This window comes from Schizophyllum commune, assembly GCF_000143185.2.
Source record: "Schizophyllum commune H4-8 unplaced genomic scaffold SCHCOscaffold_12, whole genome shotgun sequence".
In the NCBI taxonomy this organism is placed as follows: Eukaryota; Fungi; Basidiomycota; class Agaricomycetes; order Agaricales; family Schizophyllaceae; genus Schizophyllum; species Schizophyllum commune.
In genome coordinates this window covers 1,215,297-1,233,186 of record NW_026089549.1, presented here as the reverse complement: position 1 = coordinate 1,233,186, position 17,890 = coordinate 1,215,297, and the positions used below count along the sequence as shown (strand labels likewise).

At 58.9% G+C, this 17,890-nt stretch overlaps 5 protein-coding genes across 5 annotated transcripts; 3 read left to right on the top strand and 2 right to left on the bottom strand.

The window, feature by feature from the left end:
- Positions 1-288: 288 nt before the first annotated feature.
- On the top strand, positions 289-5,437 carry SCHCODRAFT_02641217 (DUF221-domain-containing protein). The gene is made up of 17 exons (XM_050346195.1): positions 289-581; positions 644-749; positions 806-849; positions 1,252-1,400; positions 1,495-1,776; positions 1,841-2,565; positions 2,617-2,947; positions 3,010-3,106; positions 3,166-3,388; positions 3,447-3,583; positions 3,640-3,773; positions 3,826-3,957; positions 4,014-4,069; positions 4,122-4,505; positions 4,558-4,707; positions 4,763-4,978; positions 5,031-5,437. Exons 1-17 carry the CDS (start codon positions 396-398, stop codon positions 5,153-5,155), a joined length of 3,477 nt encoding a protein of 1,158 aa, XP_050198016.1. The 5' UTR covers positions 289-395; the 3' UTR covers positions 5,156-5,437.
- A 12-nt stretch (positions 5,438-5,449) lies between these two features.
- Positions 5,450-9,515, bottom strand: SCHCODRAFT_02641214 (uncharacterized protein). Its single transcript, XM_050346194.1, has 8 exons — positions 8,781-9,515; positions 8,416-8,682; positions 8,278-8,352; positions 8,174-8,221; positions 6,620-8,121; positions 6,423-6,532; positions 6,126-6,308; positions 5,450-5,991 (listed from the first exon to the last, which is right to left on the bottom strand). Exons 1-8 carry the CDS (start codon positions 9,472-9,474, stop codon positions 5,775-5,777), a joined length of 3,096 nt encoding a protein of 1,031 aa, XP_050198015.1. The 5' UTR covers positions 9,475-9,515; the 3' UTR covers positions 5,450-5,774.
- A 477-nt stretch (positions 9,516-9,992) lies between these two features.
- On the top strand, positions 9,993-14,797 carry SCHCODRAFT_02641210 (Thioesterase/thiol ester dehydrase-isomerase). The gene is made up of 14 exons (XM_050346193.1): positions 9,993-10,482; positions 10,548-10,575; positions 11,093-11,214; positions 11,379-11,487; positions 11,746-11,871; positions 12,082-12,136; positions 12,246-12,339; positions 12,557-12,664; positions 12,868-13,020; positions 13,224-13,360; positions 13,549-13,640; positions 13,809-13,875; positions 14,066-14,198; positions 14,372-14,797. Exons 1-14 carry the CDS (start codon positions 10,176-10,178, stop codon positions 14,458-14,460), a joined length of 1,620 nt encoding a protein of 539 aa, XP_050198014.1. The 5' UTR covers positions 9,993-10,175; the 3' UTR covers positions 14,461-14,797.
- Positions 14,798-14,999: 202 nt separating this feature from the next.
- SCHCODRAFT_01105701 (uncharacterized protein) lies at positions 15,000-15,572 on the bottom strand (the record flags this gene model as incomplete). Its single annotated transcript, XM_050341032.1, has 2 exons — positions 15,000-15,289; positions 15,341-15,572. Coding segments are annotated over 2 exons (522 nt in total), but the record flags the coding sequence as incomplete, so codon positions are not given.
- Positions 15,573-16,022: 450 nt separating this feature from the next.
- SCHCODRAFT_02602864 (uncharacterized protein) lies at positions 16,023-17,409 on the top strand (the record flags this gene model as incomplete). Its single annotated transcript, XM_003027829.1, has 6 exons — positions 16,023-16,031; positions 16,238-16,321; positions 16,380-16,396; positions 16,439-17,010; positions 17,068-17,353; positions 17,382-17,409. The coding sequence occupies 6 exons, from the start codon at positions 16,023-16,025 to the stop codon at positions 17,407-17,409; spliced, it is 996 nt and encodes a 331-aa protein (XP_003027875.1).
- Between the last annotated feature and the right edge of the window lie 481 nt (positions 17,410-17,890).

Here is a 17,890-nt window from a genome sequence, read left to right as displayed (position 1 = left end):
GATGAACGGACCGAACGCCGTATGCAGCAGAATCGTCCAAACGGGGATATCCGGATATCCCATCTAGGGCGTCAAAGTCTCACGGCCCGTTTCCATCTCAAGAAAAGACGGAGAAAAGGTGATTGGCACAGAACATGAACAGGGGTGTCTTTTCTCTATTTTACGGCCTCCATTGTGTGTGCGGGAAGTCGAATACCGTTCCCCTTGTCATGACGTCGTGTATCTTCTCCACGTGCGCAATATGATCGGAGCTGCCGATAGGAGGCCGCCAATTCAATTGTCCGTCTCCGCTCTTGCTCTCAAAGACCATCACGACCCGTCTGCACCTCACCAACTGCAGTACCCTACACTCCTTCTGACCTCGAACACAACCCTCGCAGTGGTTGCGCGCCACGATGTCGACGACAACCACGTCCGCCGCACCGTCTGCGTCTACCTCAACCGACACCACGGACATATCCAACGCCAAGGCAGCCAGCACCGACTCCTTCGTGACCGCTCTCGTCTTCAACGCCATCGTCTTTGGTGCAGAAATTGGTGTCTTTACTGTCCTCAGACCGTGGTTCAGGGCGATCTATGAGGTGCGCGCCTCGCGTGATGTTTGGTATCAAGCGCGCCACAGTCGGCTAATCATCCCTCCCAGCCCCGTACATACGTCCCGCCGCCGTCGAAGCGGTCCCCCACGATAGATGCCCTCGCAGGGCTGCGCAGGGTGTCGAACGCGACGCTAAGCAAGTTGGATCCGAGGAGTGCGTCCCGTGCCTCGCTCTACTTCCCCCACGCGTTCCTGACTTCGATCGTTCAGCTCTCCTCGCCTGGCCTATCGCTGTGTACAAGGCCGATGCAGAGGTATGTGCCAAGACTCTCCTTAGCCCATTGCTTCTACCTTCAACTATCCATATCCTGCTTGGGGAGGGCGAGAGGGAGGAAATGTCGGAGTAGCGGGAAGGAGGAACAAACAACGGTCGACGCGTGCGACGTCGAGCGACCGCTCCAAGGGCAGCGCGTACCAAGCGTATCGCCGCAGGTGCTCTCTCACCGTCGCGAGAAGTGGTCCTTGCCGCGCAGCGCTGCGATCACTACGTCCTCCCCGGACTAGGCACATCGCCGGTGTTGCTCGCATGCACCACGCTATCATGTAGCCAATCTACTCATGGTTACCCTCGTCGTCTATTTGCGTCCTTTACTCTCTTTTTACCTTTCTCTGACCGTCTCCCAAATTTCGAACAACATGACTGACCGCCCATTCAGGACATCATCCCCGCCTCCGGCCTCGATGCCTACCTCTTCGTTCGCTTCCTCCGCATGCTCACCCGCATCTTCGCACCCATATGGGTCATCAGCTGGCTCATCCTGCTCCCTCTCGACGCAGTAGGTGGCAGCGGGGATGGGTTGGAAAGGTCAGTCCTTGATCCCTCCCAGTCTAACATCATCAAAATCGCCACTCCACCACACTCACAACACCAAACACTAATCCTCCCTCCCCATCGACAGATTCACCTTCGGCAACGTCTCGCGCCAGAACACGAGCCGCTACTGGGCGCACCTCATCCTCGCCTGGGTCTTCACGATCCACATCCTGCGCGTCCTCACGCGCGAGATGGGCTACTTCGTCCGGAAGCGGCAGCAGTTCCTCGTCAGCAAGGCGCATGCGGGGACGGCGCAGGCGGCGACTGTTCTGATCACTGGCGTGCCGGCGTCGTATCTGACGGAGGATGCGCTGTGGAAGCTGTTCCGCGATATGCCGGGCGGGGTGAAGAAGATGTGGATCAATCGGTGAGTTTTTTTGGGGTTCGAGTGCCTTGTAGAGGAATGGATTTTGCTAACGCGTTCGCTCCAGCGACCTCGGCTCCCTCCCCGACGCTTACGACGAGCAGGTGGCCCTTTGTGCCAAGCTCGAGAGCGCGGAGACAGAGCTTGTGCGCAATAGGGTTAAAGCTCGGATAAAGGCGCAGGAAAAACTGGACAAGGAGGCGAAGAAAGGCAAGGGGAAGAAGGGCAAGAGCACCGACTCCCCGAGTGGCTCGCCGACCATCGGCGCCACGAACGAATCGTCTGGCAACAGCTCTGCGACGGCTACCGACGGCGCGAACGACCCCCTCAAAGAGGCAGAGCTCGCAGTTCCGCGGCCCACCCATAGGCTGGGCTTCCTAGGCTTGTGGGGCGAGAAGGTGGACACGATTGACTACTGCCGCAAGGAGATCGCGCGGTTGGAGGTCGTGCTCGAGGAGGGGCGCGCGCGGCTCGCGGCGATCAACGCGGCATCGAGGGAGACCGCGCGGGCCAATATCGCGCGTGTCAAACGGGAGGAGAGGCGGAAGACGGGGATCGCGCATCCGGAGGATCATTTTGAGGTCGGCGGAGGCGCCATTGATGATGCGGTGAACAAGGAGGGAGAGGGAGAGGGAGAGAAGGGCGCACCGGTATTGCGGGTGTCGACGGAGGAGGGAGGCGCGAGGGGGAGTATCGAGAGGGATGTGTCGCCGGTGTCGAGGCCTTCGGAGGAGGATGCGCTGGCGCCGAGGCCGTCGTTTGACCCGGGGACGCCGTTGCCGCAGGATGAAGGTTAGCTTTCAGGCAGGCTGTCGTTCGTGTGTTTTTTACGTTGCGCTCCAGGTGTCCGCCACTCCCTCGAGACCGGCGAGACCTCCATGGGCCGCACGTCCACCGCCACCGACCGCCAACGGCGCAAGTTCATGGACGAGGGCGTCCGCCAGGTCGGCGAGGGCGTCAAGCAGGTCGGCAACGTCGGCAAGCAGGTCGGGAACGCCGGCCTCCAGGTCACGCGCGACGTCGGGTACGCGGGGCTGCAGGCGGGCAAGGACATGACGCGCGATCTCTCCTCGGTGGGCAAGCAGGTCGGCGAGGTCGGCAAGCATGTGGGGAAGCAGGCGTTAGGCTTGGTCGGGCTGGCGTCGAAGGACGATAGCTACCCGCCGTTGAATAGGTGGGTTCTGGGTGCGAGTTGAGGAGATGTGTTTGGGCTGACATTTGACTTCATTCTGCTAGTGCTTTCGTGACGTTCCAGAAGCAGATCGGCGCGCATATGGCGGCGCAGGTTCTGCTGCACCACGAGCCGTACCGGATGAGCAAGACGTATATTGAGGTAGGTATTCCTGTCGGCATGTTGCACGCCGTAGCCTTAACTGAGCTATCATCTCCTAGATGGCCCCCGACGATGTCATCTGGTCAAACCTGGGCATGAACCCGTATGAGGCGCGCGTGCGCATAGCGATCTCGTGGGCCGCGACGGGGGCGCTCATCGTCTTCTGGGCGTTCCCTGTGGCGTTCGTCGGTAGTGTCAGCAACATATACACGCTGTGTGGCACGGTCAAATGGTTGACGTGGATATGCGACCTGCCGACTGTGGTCACTAGTATCATTTCTGGCAAGTGCTTTTGTTCTTGGTGTCCTCATGGACTGCGTGCTCAAGTGCCGTACCTCAGGTATCCTTCCCCCCGTTGCGCTTGCCATCCTGATGGCACTTCTGCCCGTTGTGCTTCGCCTGCTCGCGCGCTTTGAGGGCGTGCCCAGGTATTCGGGGCTCGAGCTGAGCTTGATGACGCGGTACTTTATCTTCCAGGTCAGCGCCACAGCCCAAGCATGAGCTCGATATGATCGTACTGACGCCGTGTCCAGGTCGTCCACTCCTTCCTCGTCGTCACGCTCTCTTCTGGAATCATTGCTTCGCTCGAGGACTTGCTGAACAACCCGACTTCGATCCCCAATTTACTTGCAAGCAATCTACCGAGCGCTAGCAATTTCTTCTTGACGTGAGCGATCCCGCTCCAGTGCTTTCGTCGTCTACTGACACCTTATCCTTAGCTATATCATCTTGCAAGGTCTTTCGGGCACGGCCGCCGGCTTCTTGCAGATCGTGCCCCTTGCGCTGTACTATGTCAAGCTGTTCGTCTTGGGCAGTACTCCGAGGGCGGTTTATGGAATCAAGTACCAATTGTCAGTGGAGTTCCAAGCTATCAGCAATGAACATGTGCTGACAGTATCGTTTCCAGACGTAACGTCGCTTGGGGCACCCTATTCCCAGGTGTTACGCTGCTCAGTACTATCGGTGCGCTCTTTCCATCCCACTTGACGTATCCAAAGCTGACGACATACTGCAGCCATCGGGTACTCCATCATCTCACCAATTATCAACGGCCTCGCCTGCTTCACTTTCTTCGCCTTCTACGAGCTCTACAAGTACCTATTCCTGTGGCAGCTGCAGCAGTCTCCCGCATCTGACACCGGCGGCCTCTTCTTCCCCAAGGCAATTCAGCACGTCTTCGTCGGCATGTACGTGCAACAGGTCTGCCTGTGTGCGCTGTTCTTCCTCGTGCGGGACGACAACCACCATGCGAAGGCGGTGCCGCAGGGCGCGCTTATGGTCGTGCTGATCATCTTGACGGCCTTCTACAACCTCATCCTGTCGAACTCGTATGGCCCGCTGTTGAGTGCGCTGCCGCTTTCGTTGAAGGACAAGACGTTTGGGTATGAGGAGGATGAAGGTGCGTCGATGTTCCCTGGCTGCGGCAACAGGACACTCACGTCGTTTAATAGATGAGGTGGACGAGAACGCCACGAACGGGAAGCGCAAGAGCACCTTTTACCAGGCCGCGGAAACCGAGAAGGGCGTCTCGAGCGCCGTTGAACCCCGCCAAATTGCCGGTGGGGAGGGCGAGAAGAGGCGGACCACCTTCGCTAGCGACGGTAAGTTGACCGACTGCATTCTTCGCCTGTACAGTCGTCCTCACCCACCTCTCAGGCAAGAACGAAAAGGACGTCAGCGTGCGAGACTTCGCTGCCGGAGACGTCGAGGCTGGCGAGGCTGGCCACGCCTACCCCCCGACCAAGGTGGAGGACCAGGGCGCCCCACGCGTGTTCCCCCAACCGAAGTCGGCGGATGAGTACGGGTTCGCCCATCCTGCGGCGTCGCGCCCGCAGCGTACGGTTTGGATTCCGGCGGATGATCTTGGGCACGGTATGTCGACAGCTTATATCCGTCGACGTCCGCTGACATACGAATTTCGCAGGCGAAGAGGAGGCTCGCGCATGCCGAGACGCTGGTGTGAACGCCAGCACGCACGATGCGATCGTCGACCCGAAGGGCAAGGTGGACATCCTCGGTCCGCCGCCCGACGTGGTCAGGGAAGACTAGACGCAAACATCAGCTGCAGTTCTTCAAATCTCTCGCTTCCAATATTTCTTGTCGATACGTGCTTGATGATGAAGACGACGAAGAGACCTGACCAGCATTCGGTCGGCTTATGACTAACTACTTACTCGATACCCTTTCCAAAGCTGTGCTTTCTCTCTTTACACGTAGATTTACTGTATACATAGCGCTGCTGCGCTCACAGTATTCATACTGTACGTACTCACAAGATGTATCGCCCTAACGTCAAATAGCTTTTGCTCGACGAGACTCCATTGGCCTGCAGGTTATAGCTCCATATGCAGGCAGACCCTTCAATTGCAAGACACGGAATGAATATTGGAGGTCGGTAAGTATCTATAAGGGGGAATAATGTATGCATCGACGGTGTGCAGCAGTACGAAAAGCGGCAAAGCACAGCAACAAGAAAAGCGAAATAAGGTAGGTAGGATGTCCGTTCGCGACGTGCGATGTTACTGGTACACAGTAATCCAAGAAGTATTTGTCGAAGTTAGCGCTGACGCCGGCGAAGCCCAGCGCAGCGGCAGGGACCTTGTCATCGTCCAAAATATGGACCTGGTCATCGTCCAAAATATGGACCTAGTCATCGTCCAACGTAGACCTAGTTGTCGTCCAACATATGCAGCACATTCCCGATCGGGTCGAACCTATTCCATCCCACATTCGGGTTGGCACGCAGACCATCCTCCGCCTCCTTCAGCAAAGTGAGGTCCTGGGAACCGCCACGGCCCTCCGCTGCTGCGGTCTCGTTGAACTTGCGGATGAAGTCGGCAGAGAAGTCGCTCGGGATCTGCCACGTGCAGTCGTCTATTGTCCATCTGCAGAGCGAGTTTTGTCAGGTCAAGAATGTCACGGAGCAGCAGAGATGCACGAGAGCGAAGGCGGGCCGATGCGGACCCGTGCAACGTCGAGGAAGGGAACGACGCTTTGAGAATATAAACCCGGCACTCACGGCTTGGCCCACTTCACCAGATACCACTCCTGCTTCGGCTGCTGGCTCGAGATCTTCACGAAGCGGCCGACGAGGTAGTCAATCTCGTACTCTCCAAGATAGTTCTCCACATCGATCTCGTGCGGGCAGTCCGGGCGCATACACATGCCCTCGTGTACTTTCTTGACGGTGTCTTTGTAGTGTCTATAGAGAGTCGTTAGTTGGGCGCATAACAATGTGGCAGAGCAAAGGGAGCGATGAAGCAAAGGTCGCATCCCTTCGCTGATCTATAGGGCAAGAGGGATACTCAACACTCACGGATCAACGACACAAAAAGGACAGCAGAAAGGCACGTCAGAGTCTGCCTCCTTATCCAAACCCACGCAGCCGTTGTGGTACCACTGGCCACAGCAATCGCACTCAGTCGTCTGAGATCGTCGTCAGTACCGTCCGTCCACATAGCACATGCACATCCACTAATGCGCGCCCAGCAACCCAAGAAAAAGATCACTAACCCAAAACGTCGACCCCGAGCCCTCCACCAACTTTGGCCACTGCGGCTTCTTGCGAGACCGCCCGCGCTTCTTCTCGCCCTTCTCCTGCTTGACGCTGATCGACTCTCCCCGCTTGCCGTTCGCCGATTTCTCCTGCTTGACGGCAGCAGACCGAAGGCTGCCGGACCGCCCCCTCCTCGCACTATCCTCCCTTGCACTCCCTCCCCTCGCACTCCCCGACCGACCGCGTCTCACACTGCTCGCCCGTGAGCTAGACGAGGAGAGCATCTGCTCGCCCTCCTCTTCCTTGATCTGCTGGATCTTTCCCTTTAACGTCATTGATGCACCTTCGCCCGCGCCTTCCTCATCCTCCCCCACCCTCGCCCTCTTCGCCGGCGCGCCTTCACCGTCGTCCGCCCGCCTGCGCTTGATGCGCGTCGCGGCCGCGCTCTTTTCTTTGCCCTTGCTCTTCGGCTGAAGTGACGAGCTCTTCGGCTGGAGCGACGAGCTCTTCGGCTGGAACGATGGGCGGCCCGCGGCGGAAAACTGCGCTGCATAGCGCGTCGAGCGCGGGGCCTCGGAAGCTGTTGGCACTGGTCCCGCTACCGGGCGTGCACCGCTAGCCCTGCCCGCCGCCCCTGCATCCTCGACGTCAGACAACGATGACAACGACGACAGGTCAGAGTCGCTGGCGTCACCTGCGTCGTCGCCTCCTATACCTGCGCCGCCCACGATATCCGTGCGTTCTGCGGCTTGCACTGACGGATGAGAGTCGTTGTTCGCAAAAGACGAGGCACCTGCAGCGTCCCCGCCCGACTCCTCCACCTCCATCTCCTCCATCGCGGGCGACGACCGCCCCAGCAAGTACGCATTTACAGCCACCGAGTCCTCTGAGGGTTGCACCGTGAGCGGGCGACGGGATGCGGAGGGGGTTTTCCTCGGCAACGCAACAGAAGCTTTCTTCGGCAATGCAGCGGATGGCTTCTTTGGGAGCGGAGCGGAGGCCTTCTTCGAGTTCGAGTCGTGCGACTCAGTCTGCCCGTGAGCACCCTCCCCATCCCGGCCATGGGCGTCCTCGTCGCCCACCCGCCCCTCCTCATAATCCTCAATCGGATCGTCCGTCCACATCTCCGGCATGTCTTCGACCTCATCCATCCCATTCTCCACTGCCACCTCATCACCCTCCACCTCATCCACCGCCATATCCCCCGGCACGCTGCTATACCGGACCGTCGCGTCGGGCGTGGGCAGACGGAGGTCGGAGTCGTGGGTGGGTGGGGGCAGACCAGCAGATTGAGCACGCTCAGATGCCATTGTAGTGCACGCCGGCACAGGCTCCTCCGCCGACACGGTGCGCCCGCGCACAGACGGCGTCGGCGATGGCATAGAGGAGTGCGGCGCGAGCGGCTTCGTGCGAGCCGCAAGTCCGAGGGTGTTGGTACGTACTGCGAGTGGGTGAGGTTTGCTAGATTTGCCTGGTGGGCGAACATTTTCCTCGTCTTCGTCAAAGAGGCTGGCAGGATCTACGAATACATGTTAGCACCTGTGCGGACCTTGCGTTCAAGGCGCATATACCTGTATTCCGACGATCCACTGGCGTCTGCGTGCGCTCTTTCTGCACGTCTTCTAGTGCGATAAGCATACAGCTCCTACCCGACAAAGGACAACCGAAGGCTCACCTCCCCCACGATGCCTCGCGACCGGCGCGCTGATGGGCGTCAACGGATGAGCGGTGTCATTCGACTGCTCCGAGTCTTCGTACAACAAAAATCAATCAGTATACGCATTCGACGGCGCATATATACGCATACACGCACTTTCCTGCTCGTCCTCGACATCAATCCGCTCGTCCTCGACACCAATCCGCTCGTCCTCGACGTCATTCGGCTCATCGTCCACGTCCATAAACCTGATCGGACTGGTCGCCATCTCATGCCGAACGACGAAAGGAGGAGGTGGTGTTGGTGTGCGCGGGGCGGGAGGAGGTGTAGTGGGCGTAGGGCTGGTCTCGACGGCGACCTCGTGTCGGATGACTGGTGGGCGACGGTGGGTGTTCACAAAGGGTTGTTGAGGGGCGTTGGGGTCTGGGAAGAATGAGGTGAGTATATGCGCGCGAATATGAGCCCAAGAAGGAGGAGGCGGGCGGGCACCATACTTCCCGCTGCAAGGAGTATAGTCTCACCTAAAGCCAAAGGATCTCCGATTCTCTCCAAAAGCTCCCCCATCGTCCACTCAACATCCTTGACCCTACTCGAAAGGCTGGTCTCCGGCTCCCCCTCCTTCACCTCGACCCCTATTGCCTTGCTAAGACGATCGACCTTGTCATCCAGCCCCTTCGCGTGATCGCACAGCGCCTTCAAGATGATGTTCGCGCGCTCATTCTGCTGCGCCATATGCTCGTTCTGCTGGGATATACGCTCGTTCTGTTGCGTGGCCTCCGTGCGCGCGTCCGCGATGCAGGCCTTGAGCGCCTCCTCGCACTTGGCGAGGCGCGCATCCTGCGCGGACATCGCGTCGGCCTGCCATTTGAGGACCTCGTTGAGGCGGCGGACGACGTAGTCGTCCAGCTGCTTCCAGTAGACGTCGGGAGATGGCCCAGGAGTAGTACTAGCGGGGACTGGCGAATACGGGTAGCCCGCTGGGGTCGCGAATGTCGGTGACGCTGCGCCGTGCGTGGGTACGCCGGCCATTGATAGAGAAGCGCTGCGATATGTGGGCGCCGGCTGATGGGCAGACGCGGTCGGCTGATTGGGCGCGTGCGTGCGAAGCATGGTCAAGTCCGCCGTGGGATGGTGGGTAGACGGGCCTGGGACCGGCGGTTGCGGGACAAACGTATAGTGCGCTGGTACGCCGGCCAGCGAGGAGCGACGCGACATGGTGCGCGGCGCGTGTGGACGTGGAGGAACGAGGCAAGCGGCGGCGACGCGACTCGAATGTGCGCGGGGGCGGGGCTGCAGACAAACAACGCGTAAACAAATGATGCGCGCTGCTCGCCTCCAGACGCATCAGTCCGTGACCGAGTAGTCAACGGATGGGAAGTAGAGTACGGCATGACAGTGACCTATTCCTGCTCTCATGTGCATCCTGAAACTACCGCTTCGCAAAGAGCCTAGCCTACGTCGCAATTCGCCCGAGGTCTGCTGAAGATGAGCTCGGTACAGAGCATGAGGGGGCCAGTATTCCAAGGGTTCCCCCACGTAAACTCCGTCTTCTGGCAGCTGGAAAAGTCAAGCGCGATTGGGCTCGCCCTCCCTCCAACAACTCCGCTACGTGCAGACCGCAGGTCACGCCCTAGCCTTATCGGTGGTTCCTAACGCTGGTCCTGCCGCGCGAAGGACGTCTGGGGGGCAGAAATCAGGTCAGAAGGTCTCTAGCACGCCGAGGGGTCCGTAGCCCGACAGTGGGTCTATAGACTGTCTACTCAGCAGTGACCTGGTCTGACGCGACGGTGATTCGACGTCGGGATAAATACTTGTGGCGTGCATATTCACTGCAGCAGTGATCGGCGATCTACAACGCGCCCTTCAAGAACCTTCGGAGGCGCGCCCCGACGCCTTGCCTCCCGCCCCCTCCCGCTATGCTTTCCTCCATACGCACCGCCACTTCGAGCGCTGAGCTCCCCATGCTACGCCGGCTCCCCCGTGCGGCCAGGCTAGGAGGTATCAAGCCCTCCCGCGCTGCGGCATCTGGCGCGCACTACGCACCCACTGTACACCATGTCCCCTCTCGCTCTACCAGCACCTCAACGAACGCAACCAACACCCCCTCTAACCGCGGCCTCCACACCACCTCCGAGGTCCGCAACATCGTCGCCGACCGCGGGCGCGCCGTCGCGCAGGAGACCGAAGACATCTTCCTCATGGATAGGTTGTTGGACGTCGTCAGTGCGTGTCATGGTTCTGGGCATCATGTAGCGCGACCCCGCATGTTGACCTCGCTCTCCTCACAGGCCAGAAGGTCGATCGGGCACATGTGCGGTATGTCGTACTTCTCACGACGTCTGTTCCGATCCCGCCTCGGGCGTCTATCCCATCCCGGCGCCTATCCCATCCCATCGCCTATTCCCATCCCGGCGCCTGCTCACATCCCGGCGCCTGTTCACATCCCGGCGCCTGTTCACGTCCCGGCGCCTATCACGCTTGATAGCCCCCTCCGGCGCCTATTCCGATCCTTCTTCGCCCTCTGTATCGCCGCCGTTAATTGACACTGCTGGCGCTTCGGCGTTCCGTCATCGGACCCAGTGCCATCCCTTCCTTCCCACTGCTCTCTCTCCCCCAGTCCCCACTCTTCCTTCCATTCCTTCCTTCCCATTCCTCTCTCCCCCACTCCCCACCCTTCCTTCGCATGCCCTCCCATTCGCATTCCCCCCTCCCATTCGCACCTCCCCCTTTCTCACGTCCACCTCCCTTTTCACTTGCACCTCCCTTGATACCGTCCTTCATGCGTATGCCATTCTTCATGCGTCCTAAACTAACCCACCTCACTATACTGCAGCGACATCCCCATGCGCAACCCCGCATTGTGGTCCGAATCCGGCCTCTTCGAGCACGAAGGGCGCGAGCATGCGCCGAAGGAGTCGGAGGATGGGCCCGTCAAGACGCTGTATGAGCCGCATAGTGAGTATTGCTCGAATGCATCCTGCTAGTATCCTCGAACGCACCATCATCCCCTAGCACACAATTTCCCCTCCCTCACCTTGATCCCTCGTCCCGCTCCTTCCTTTCGACCTCGACGCGCATACGAACACCTCGACGTTCATGCTAACCCCTCCCCCTCTCAGTCCCCCGCCGCATGACCGACTCCTACTGCGAGATCGACCTACCATTCTCCAAGGAACCGAAGCTCGTCGACCGCTACACGAACGCGAGTGGTGGGATCCGGACGGGAAAGTAAGCGTTTGGCTTCCTTTGTGTGCTTCTTGGCACCATTTCTGTGCTTCCCCCCTCCTTCTTGCTTCCTTTCACTCGTGCCCTTACCTGTCCCCCCTCCTCCTACTCCACCTGCCCCCCTCCAACCGTACCTGGCCCCCTCCTACCTTACCTTTCCCTCCTACCCTACCCGTCTTCCTCCTACCCTTCGTTGGTCTACCTCTCCTCCAACCAACTTCCTAGTCTCTTCGACTCAGCTGATGTTCATCCTTCCCCCAGACTCATGGAACACCTCGACTCCATCGCCGGCTCAATCGCCTACAAGCACATGCTCGGGCCGAGCGCGACGTCGGTCGGCCCCATCGAGCAGGCGGGCTTTTACTTGGTGACGGCGAGTGTGGATCGGTGAGTGGGCGTTCGTCTATCTACGATTAAAATCAAGGGACTATGGACGTTTGCTGGAGGACCCTGTGGCCCTTTCACAAAGAGACGTGCAGTCCTGTGTCGGAGAGACGTGTGGTCATTGTCGGAGAGACCCGCAATCCTTCGCTGCTCTCCGAAACCCGTTGTCCCTTGACATGTCTGATGGGCGACCAGCTAACCGCGCCCCTCCAGCCTCGACATGCTCGGCCGGCTGGACCCAACGCGCGATTTGCGGCTGAGCGGGATGGTGAGTGATTCTCCCCCACTTCCCAGCAATGTCGGCTGGCTGCGCGATTTGGATGCTTCTGCGTCACGATGCCAGTCGCTATACGTACGAATGCTAACACCGTCCCCAGGTCATCTACACCGGCAAGTCCTCTATGGAGGTTTCCGTCAAGATGGCGAGCGTCGGCGGCGGGAAGGGCGGGAAGGACGAGACCGTGCTGATAGGTGAGCTGGTGCGACCCTGTTGACCTAAGTACTCGATCCGGCGTTCCTCTGCCATCTACCATCCTCCACAAAGCATCTGCCACAATCGCCTTGAAGACAGATGTCCACGTTCCCTAGAGCACACGCCTCGATTACGAAAGCGCTCGCCTCCATCACCAATTCGCCCGAGTACTGACCGCCAGCCTTCGCTACGAGGACTGACCCCCGCCCTCCCCAGGCCGCTTCTCCATGGTCTGCCTCAGCGCGGAGATGAACCGCGCGACGCGGGTGAACCCCCTCGTCCGCGCGACCCCGGAGGAGGAGCAGTTACACGCGATGGGTGAAGGTGGGTGGCTAGATCCATCTTCACATTATCATAACGTCTCTTCTTTCCCTCCTCTCACTCCTCTACTCGCTGTCTCACTCCTCTACTCGCTGTCTCACTCCTCAACTCGCTGTCTCCATCCTCCACTTCCTTCCTACCTGCCCACCTGCCACCCCCTTGAATCTCAAAATTACGTGCGGACTTTTTAACCCACCCCTCCCCAGCCATCAAAAACCGCCGCAGCACCATCGCCTCGCAGTCGCTCGACCGCGTCCCGCCGACGAAGGCGGAGGCGGACGCGCTGCACCAGCTCTACCTGAAGCACGGCGACCCGGAGTACGAGCCGAGGATGGTGTTTAGCAGCAGTCAGCATTCGGGTGAGCGTCGGTTTTTGTTTTTACGGTTTGTGTGTGGAGGGTTTGCGGCTGCCTGTGTAGTGCTTGAGGCTACCTGTGTAGTGCTTGAGCCTGCCTGAGTGTGCTCGAGCCAGCCCGAGCAGTGCTCGAGCCTGCCTGCGCTGTCGATTCCACCCCTGACTTGTCTGGGACTCACAATTACTAACCACCCCACCCCCACCCAGCCCCGCCGTCCTCCGACGAGCACGACTGCGTGTGGATGAGCGACAGCCGGCTGGAGAAGACACAGCTGATGTTCCCGCAAGTGCGCAACCTGCACAACAAGGTGTTTGGCGGGTACCTGATGCGGCTGGCGTATGAGGTGAGTCCACCCCTTCGTCTCCATCCACCGAACCGGCTTCGCGACGAGCCTGTATTGCGCCGAACCTGAATCGCGCCGAACCTACGTCGCGCCGCACCTACTTCGCGCGGAATAATATCTACATCGCGCCGAAACTACATCCCATCGCGCCAAATACATCTACATCGCGCTGACACCCACGTCTGCAGCTTGGCTTCGCGTCTGCGTCCCTCTTCTGTCGCGGCCCGATCCGCTTCTTCTCCCTTGATGGGATTTCGTTCGCGAAGCCTGTGCCTATTGGGTGAGTAACCTGCCTTGCCCCATTGCCTCCTCCCTACTCATCGCTCAATTGCCCCTCCCCATTGCTCACCCGCCCCCTTTTCCATCGCTCACTTGCCCCTTCTGCATCGCTAAATCGCCCCTCCGTATCGCGCACCCGCTATGCCGTATCGCTCACCCGCCCACCCAGCTCCATCCTCCGCCTCAAGTCCTGGGTCCTGCACTCCGCGACGACGGCTGAGCACCCGGTGTTGGTGGTAAGTGTCCGCCTTTACATTATGTGGATAATCCCGCCGTCACATTGGATGGATGATTCCGCCCTCACATTGGGTGGACAATTCTGCCTTCACGTTGTGCGGAAAATGCGGAACCCGGTGGATAATTCCGCCCTTACAATGGGTGGAAAATGCGGAACAAGAGAACAACTCGCTGACACGCCCTCTACAGCACGTCGGCGTCACCGCGAACGTCGTCGACGTCCGGACCGGCAAGGAGGAGACCACGAACGAGTTCCGCTTCACGTGGTCCCGCGAGGACGGCGCGCCGCTGAATCGGACGGTGGTGCCGAGGACGTATGGGGGTGCGTTGTTATTCTGCGCTGGTTCTTGCGTTGTCATTCCGCACTGGTTCTTGCGTTGTCATTCCGCCCTGGTTTTCTTTCTCTGAATTGGGTTTTTCCTCTTGACACTCGTTTACTCTTTGTCGTGGGGAGAGTTGGCGCTGGTGTGCAGGTCGTGCTGATCTACTTTGCAGAGGCGATGCTCTGGCTCGAGGGCGGTCGTGCGCTGCAGACTGGACTCGAAATCCGGGAGTCGAGGGAGCGGAAGAGCGCGACGGCTTAGAATGGAGGACTCGTTGGTACAGGGACAAGAAGCGACTTCCTAAGGGAAGGCAAGAGGCTCATTCATGGGCATGATCACCGAAGCAGTTTTTTTACTACGAAGGTGAAGCAGTCGTTTCACTACGAAGGCGTTCCTGTTAGCTTGTTCGAGTCCACTATGGGTTTGCTGGTAACAATGTATGAGTACTGATTGATTTAGACGCATAGACTTTAGATACAATAGACGGCCCTCTCATAGCTATCGCGGGCCATCCGGGGTCTTTTTGGTTATTGTCAACACGAACAGAATAGACCGTATTTGCACCGATATATATCGACGCATTTTGCATGCAAATCCCATTGTTCTCTATGGGCAGTCGGTATGTACAAAATTTGCTAATACATCCTGGTGCAAATACGGTCTAATCAAGCTCAAGCCAGGTAGTACGTGTTACAAACATGCCCGAAAAAAGCACGGATCGGTACTGTATCTTTTTTTCATGCACGATACATAGCTCAAAATCGGATGCACACTACGATGCCAAATGCCGTTCTGAGAGCCTAATTCGAGTCCCCGTCGGAGTCAGACGAGAAGGATAGAGCTGTAGATGAATCTGAGTCTGACGATGTCAAGCCTTCTTCGATGTCTTTGACAAGGACTCGCAACCGACGCCTTCCTGAGGATCGAAGGACGTCCTCATTCCATCGCGACACGGGTGCGGTATCGACTGCCACGGTTGTGGCCGGGATAGGTGCTGGTCTGAGGCCTTCTACGCGATCATATGTATAAAAGCAGATTTTGGTGCCCATAGCACTGATGCCGTAGAATTCGATCGATAAGGGCGATGAAGCTGGAAAGGACTGTCAGTCGAGTGCGTGCCCAAATGAGAGAAGGCATATACCTTGGATATCGAGCATACGCTGAGCAAGTTGTCGGTCTGCCGCTGCTCGTTGCGATTTGATATTTAGATGCGAGCGTGGCCTGACTTGCAACACTAGCACAGGCCCGTTTCTGATATGGACTTCGTATGATACCACGGGCTCAGAGGAGCCGTACGCATCGAGCGCGGGCAGGTAGTTCGGCGTGACGACGTATTTCCCTTGCGGAGGAAATAGAACGTGAAGGAGTTTATTAAAATAGTTAGGTGGGGAACCCACGGTGGCTCACGCAGGGGCTTACCGCGCGCCGTAGGCGCGCGGGCTGCCGCCAGATAGAGCCACAGGGCAAGGGAACGTAGATCTGTCACTTTGGGTCGAAGGATTTCCGTGCAAATTCGCTAGCTATCTCAGTATACCCATACGTGCTCCCATGCAGGATTTCAGAGCATTATGCCAAAGTTTGAACGCGCTGCGCGCGCCAAAAGGCGCGGAGCGCTTTTTGGTTGCACTGCGTTCCGTGATTTGTACTTGTTTGTACGGAAACTCCAGCCCATCCATCGCGAACACGCATTGCTCCCGCTTCCCCTGCCTCGTTCCTCGGCGGGGCCCCTGCGTGAGCAATAAGCGCCGGGGTATTGGTTAGCGTGGCTGCCTGCAGCCCCTGCGGCAGCCTTGAAGGTGTCTTTCACCGTCTCCGGCCATGCCATGTCGATGGTGAGGGTTCTGGAAGAAGAGCGGCGCCCTCAAGGCGCGCGCTTCCCCCGCACAAGTGCCCGTGTTGACGTGCCACGGGGCTGATGGCGGATCAGCGGCGCTGCGCTATTGTCCCAAAACGGAAACCGTTTGTTGACCTGCGCGCCGCGCCACTCATATACACTTCTTGCCTCCAACCTCTACCCAGACACGTTCTCCCTCTCCAGCATACGCATCGCATCGCGATCCCCACCATCCAGTTCGCCACCAATTCGGGCGCAGGGCAGGAGCAGAATGAGCGCGCAAATGAGGTGCGTGCCACATTGTGCATACCACCTTGTTCGAAGGGTACTGACATAGCGCCTGTAGCCCAGTACGGTCAGGAAGTATGTCACATAAGCACAAACGCGATTTGACGCCCTCTCTAGCCTACCGCCCTGGTCGGACCCGTCTGCAAACGCCGGCGGCTACCAGTTCGACATCCCGCCCGACACTATACCTGCCTTCCAGCGCGGACCACCACCTGTCCCAGACGCATACTACTCGTACGACCCCAACGGCGCAATGTGCTCTCCTGGCCGTATGTCCTGGGGCGGGCACCGCCCGCGCATGCCACAAATCTACACTGCTGCGTCTGCGCCGGCCCAATTGCCGCCCTGGTCGACTCTGGCTAGGCCGCAGGCGCTCCCAGGTAGCCCCCATTACACGCCGTACAACGCGAGCAGCATGTCGCTCCCTGCCGTTCTGCCCAATTCCGACGACGGGCGCCGCCCGGGCATGTTTGCGGGGTCGCCCTCGACGATCTACTCAGACGAGCGTGTGCATTTAACGAGAGCGCCGACATACCATGGCTACAGACCATTGTACCAGGGTGCCGACATCGCCGTATACGACGACAGGGTACGCGCAGCGCGCCCGACGGACTGGCGGCCAGACTACAAGCCAGCGCGGGGGATATTTGGACGCGGACGGCTATGCAAGCCCGTCATCCCCACCCCAGGTGCGCCGTATCCTCTTTCCCGCAACGCATACACCCACTCACTTTCCCGCCCTACAGTCCGAGCCCGCAGCCGCACCCGCCGCGGCCGCCCACACGCGCTCCTTGAATACCACTCCCGCAAGCCACCCTCCCTCACCTACAACCTGCGCCACTATCCCACACCAGAAGAAGTCTTCCTCCCCCAACAGCAGCGCTACGCCACCGAAGCCGACCTCTACCAGCTCGCCCTCGTCCCCGCCGTGCACGACGACATCTTCCTCTTCCACAAGAAGCTCCCCTGGCTCGTCCGCGTGCGCGCGAGCAACCCCATCGGCATCACCGTCCGCGACGTGCTCGAGCAGCTGTGCGGCAAGCTGCACAAGCAGATCCAGTGGCACCACGTCTACAACGTGGTGCTGAATGGGGACGACCGCGCCGCTGTGATAGCAGCGTACAGAGAGCGGTGCGGGTATAGTGATGAGATGAAGGGGGAGGGGATTAAGAGGATCGACTTCCTGGGAGCAGACATTATTTTCTGTGGGATTGCGAAGGGGCGGAATGGGCTGTGGGAGATCAAGACGTGCCCACGGCCTGACGAGGATCCTTGAACTACCAGCCATCAGCTTCAGAACTGCTACAAGGCTCGCGGACTCACCTGCCCACTCCTTTATATATCGTATACTGCACGACTACCCATCCTCTCCATGATGATCTAGTCTCCCGTAATGACCTGCACGTTAGCACTTCTTCACCGGCCGTAAATATATAATGTTGTCGATGAATGAACGACCCAGTCCACACTGGCACCCAACACGAGTGATCGACGTCCAAGGCCAATCCAAACACTACACTCAAAATACAAGCCCCATACGACCCGAGCACCGAAGCGGAGATGATGAAG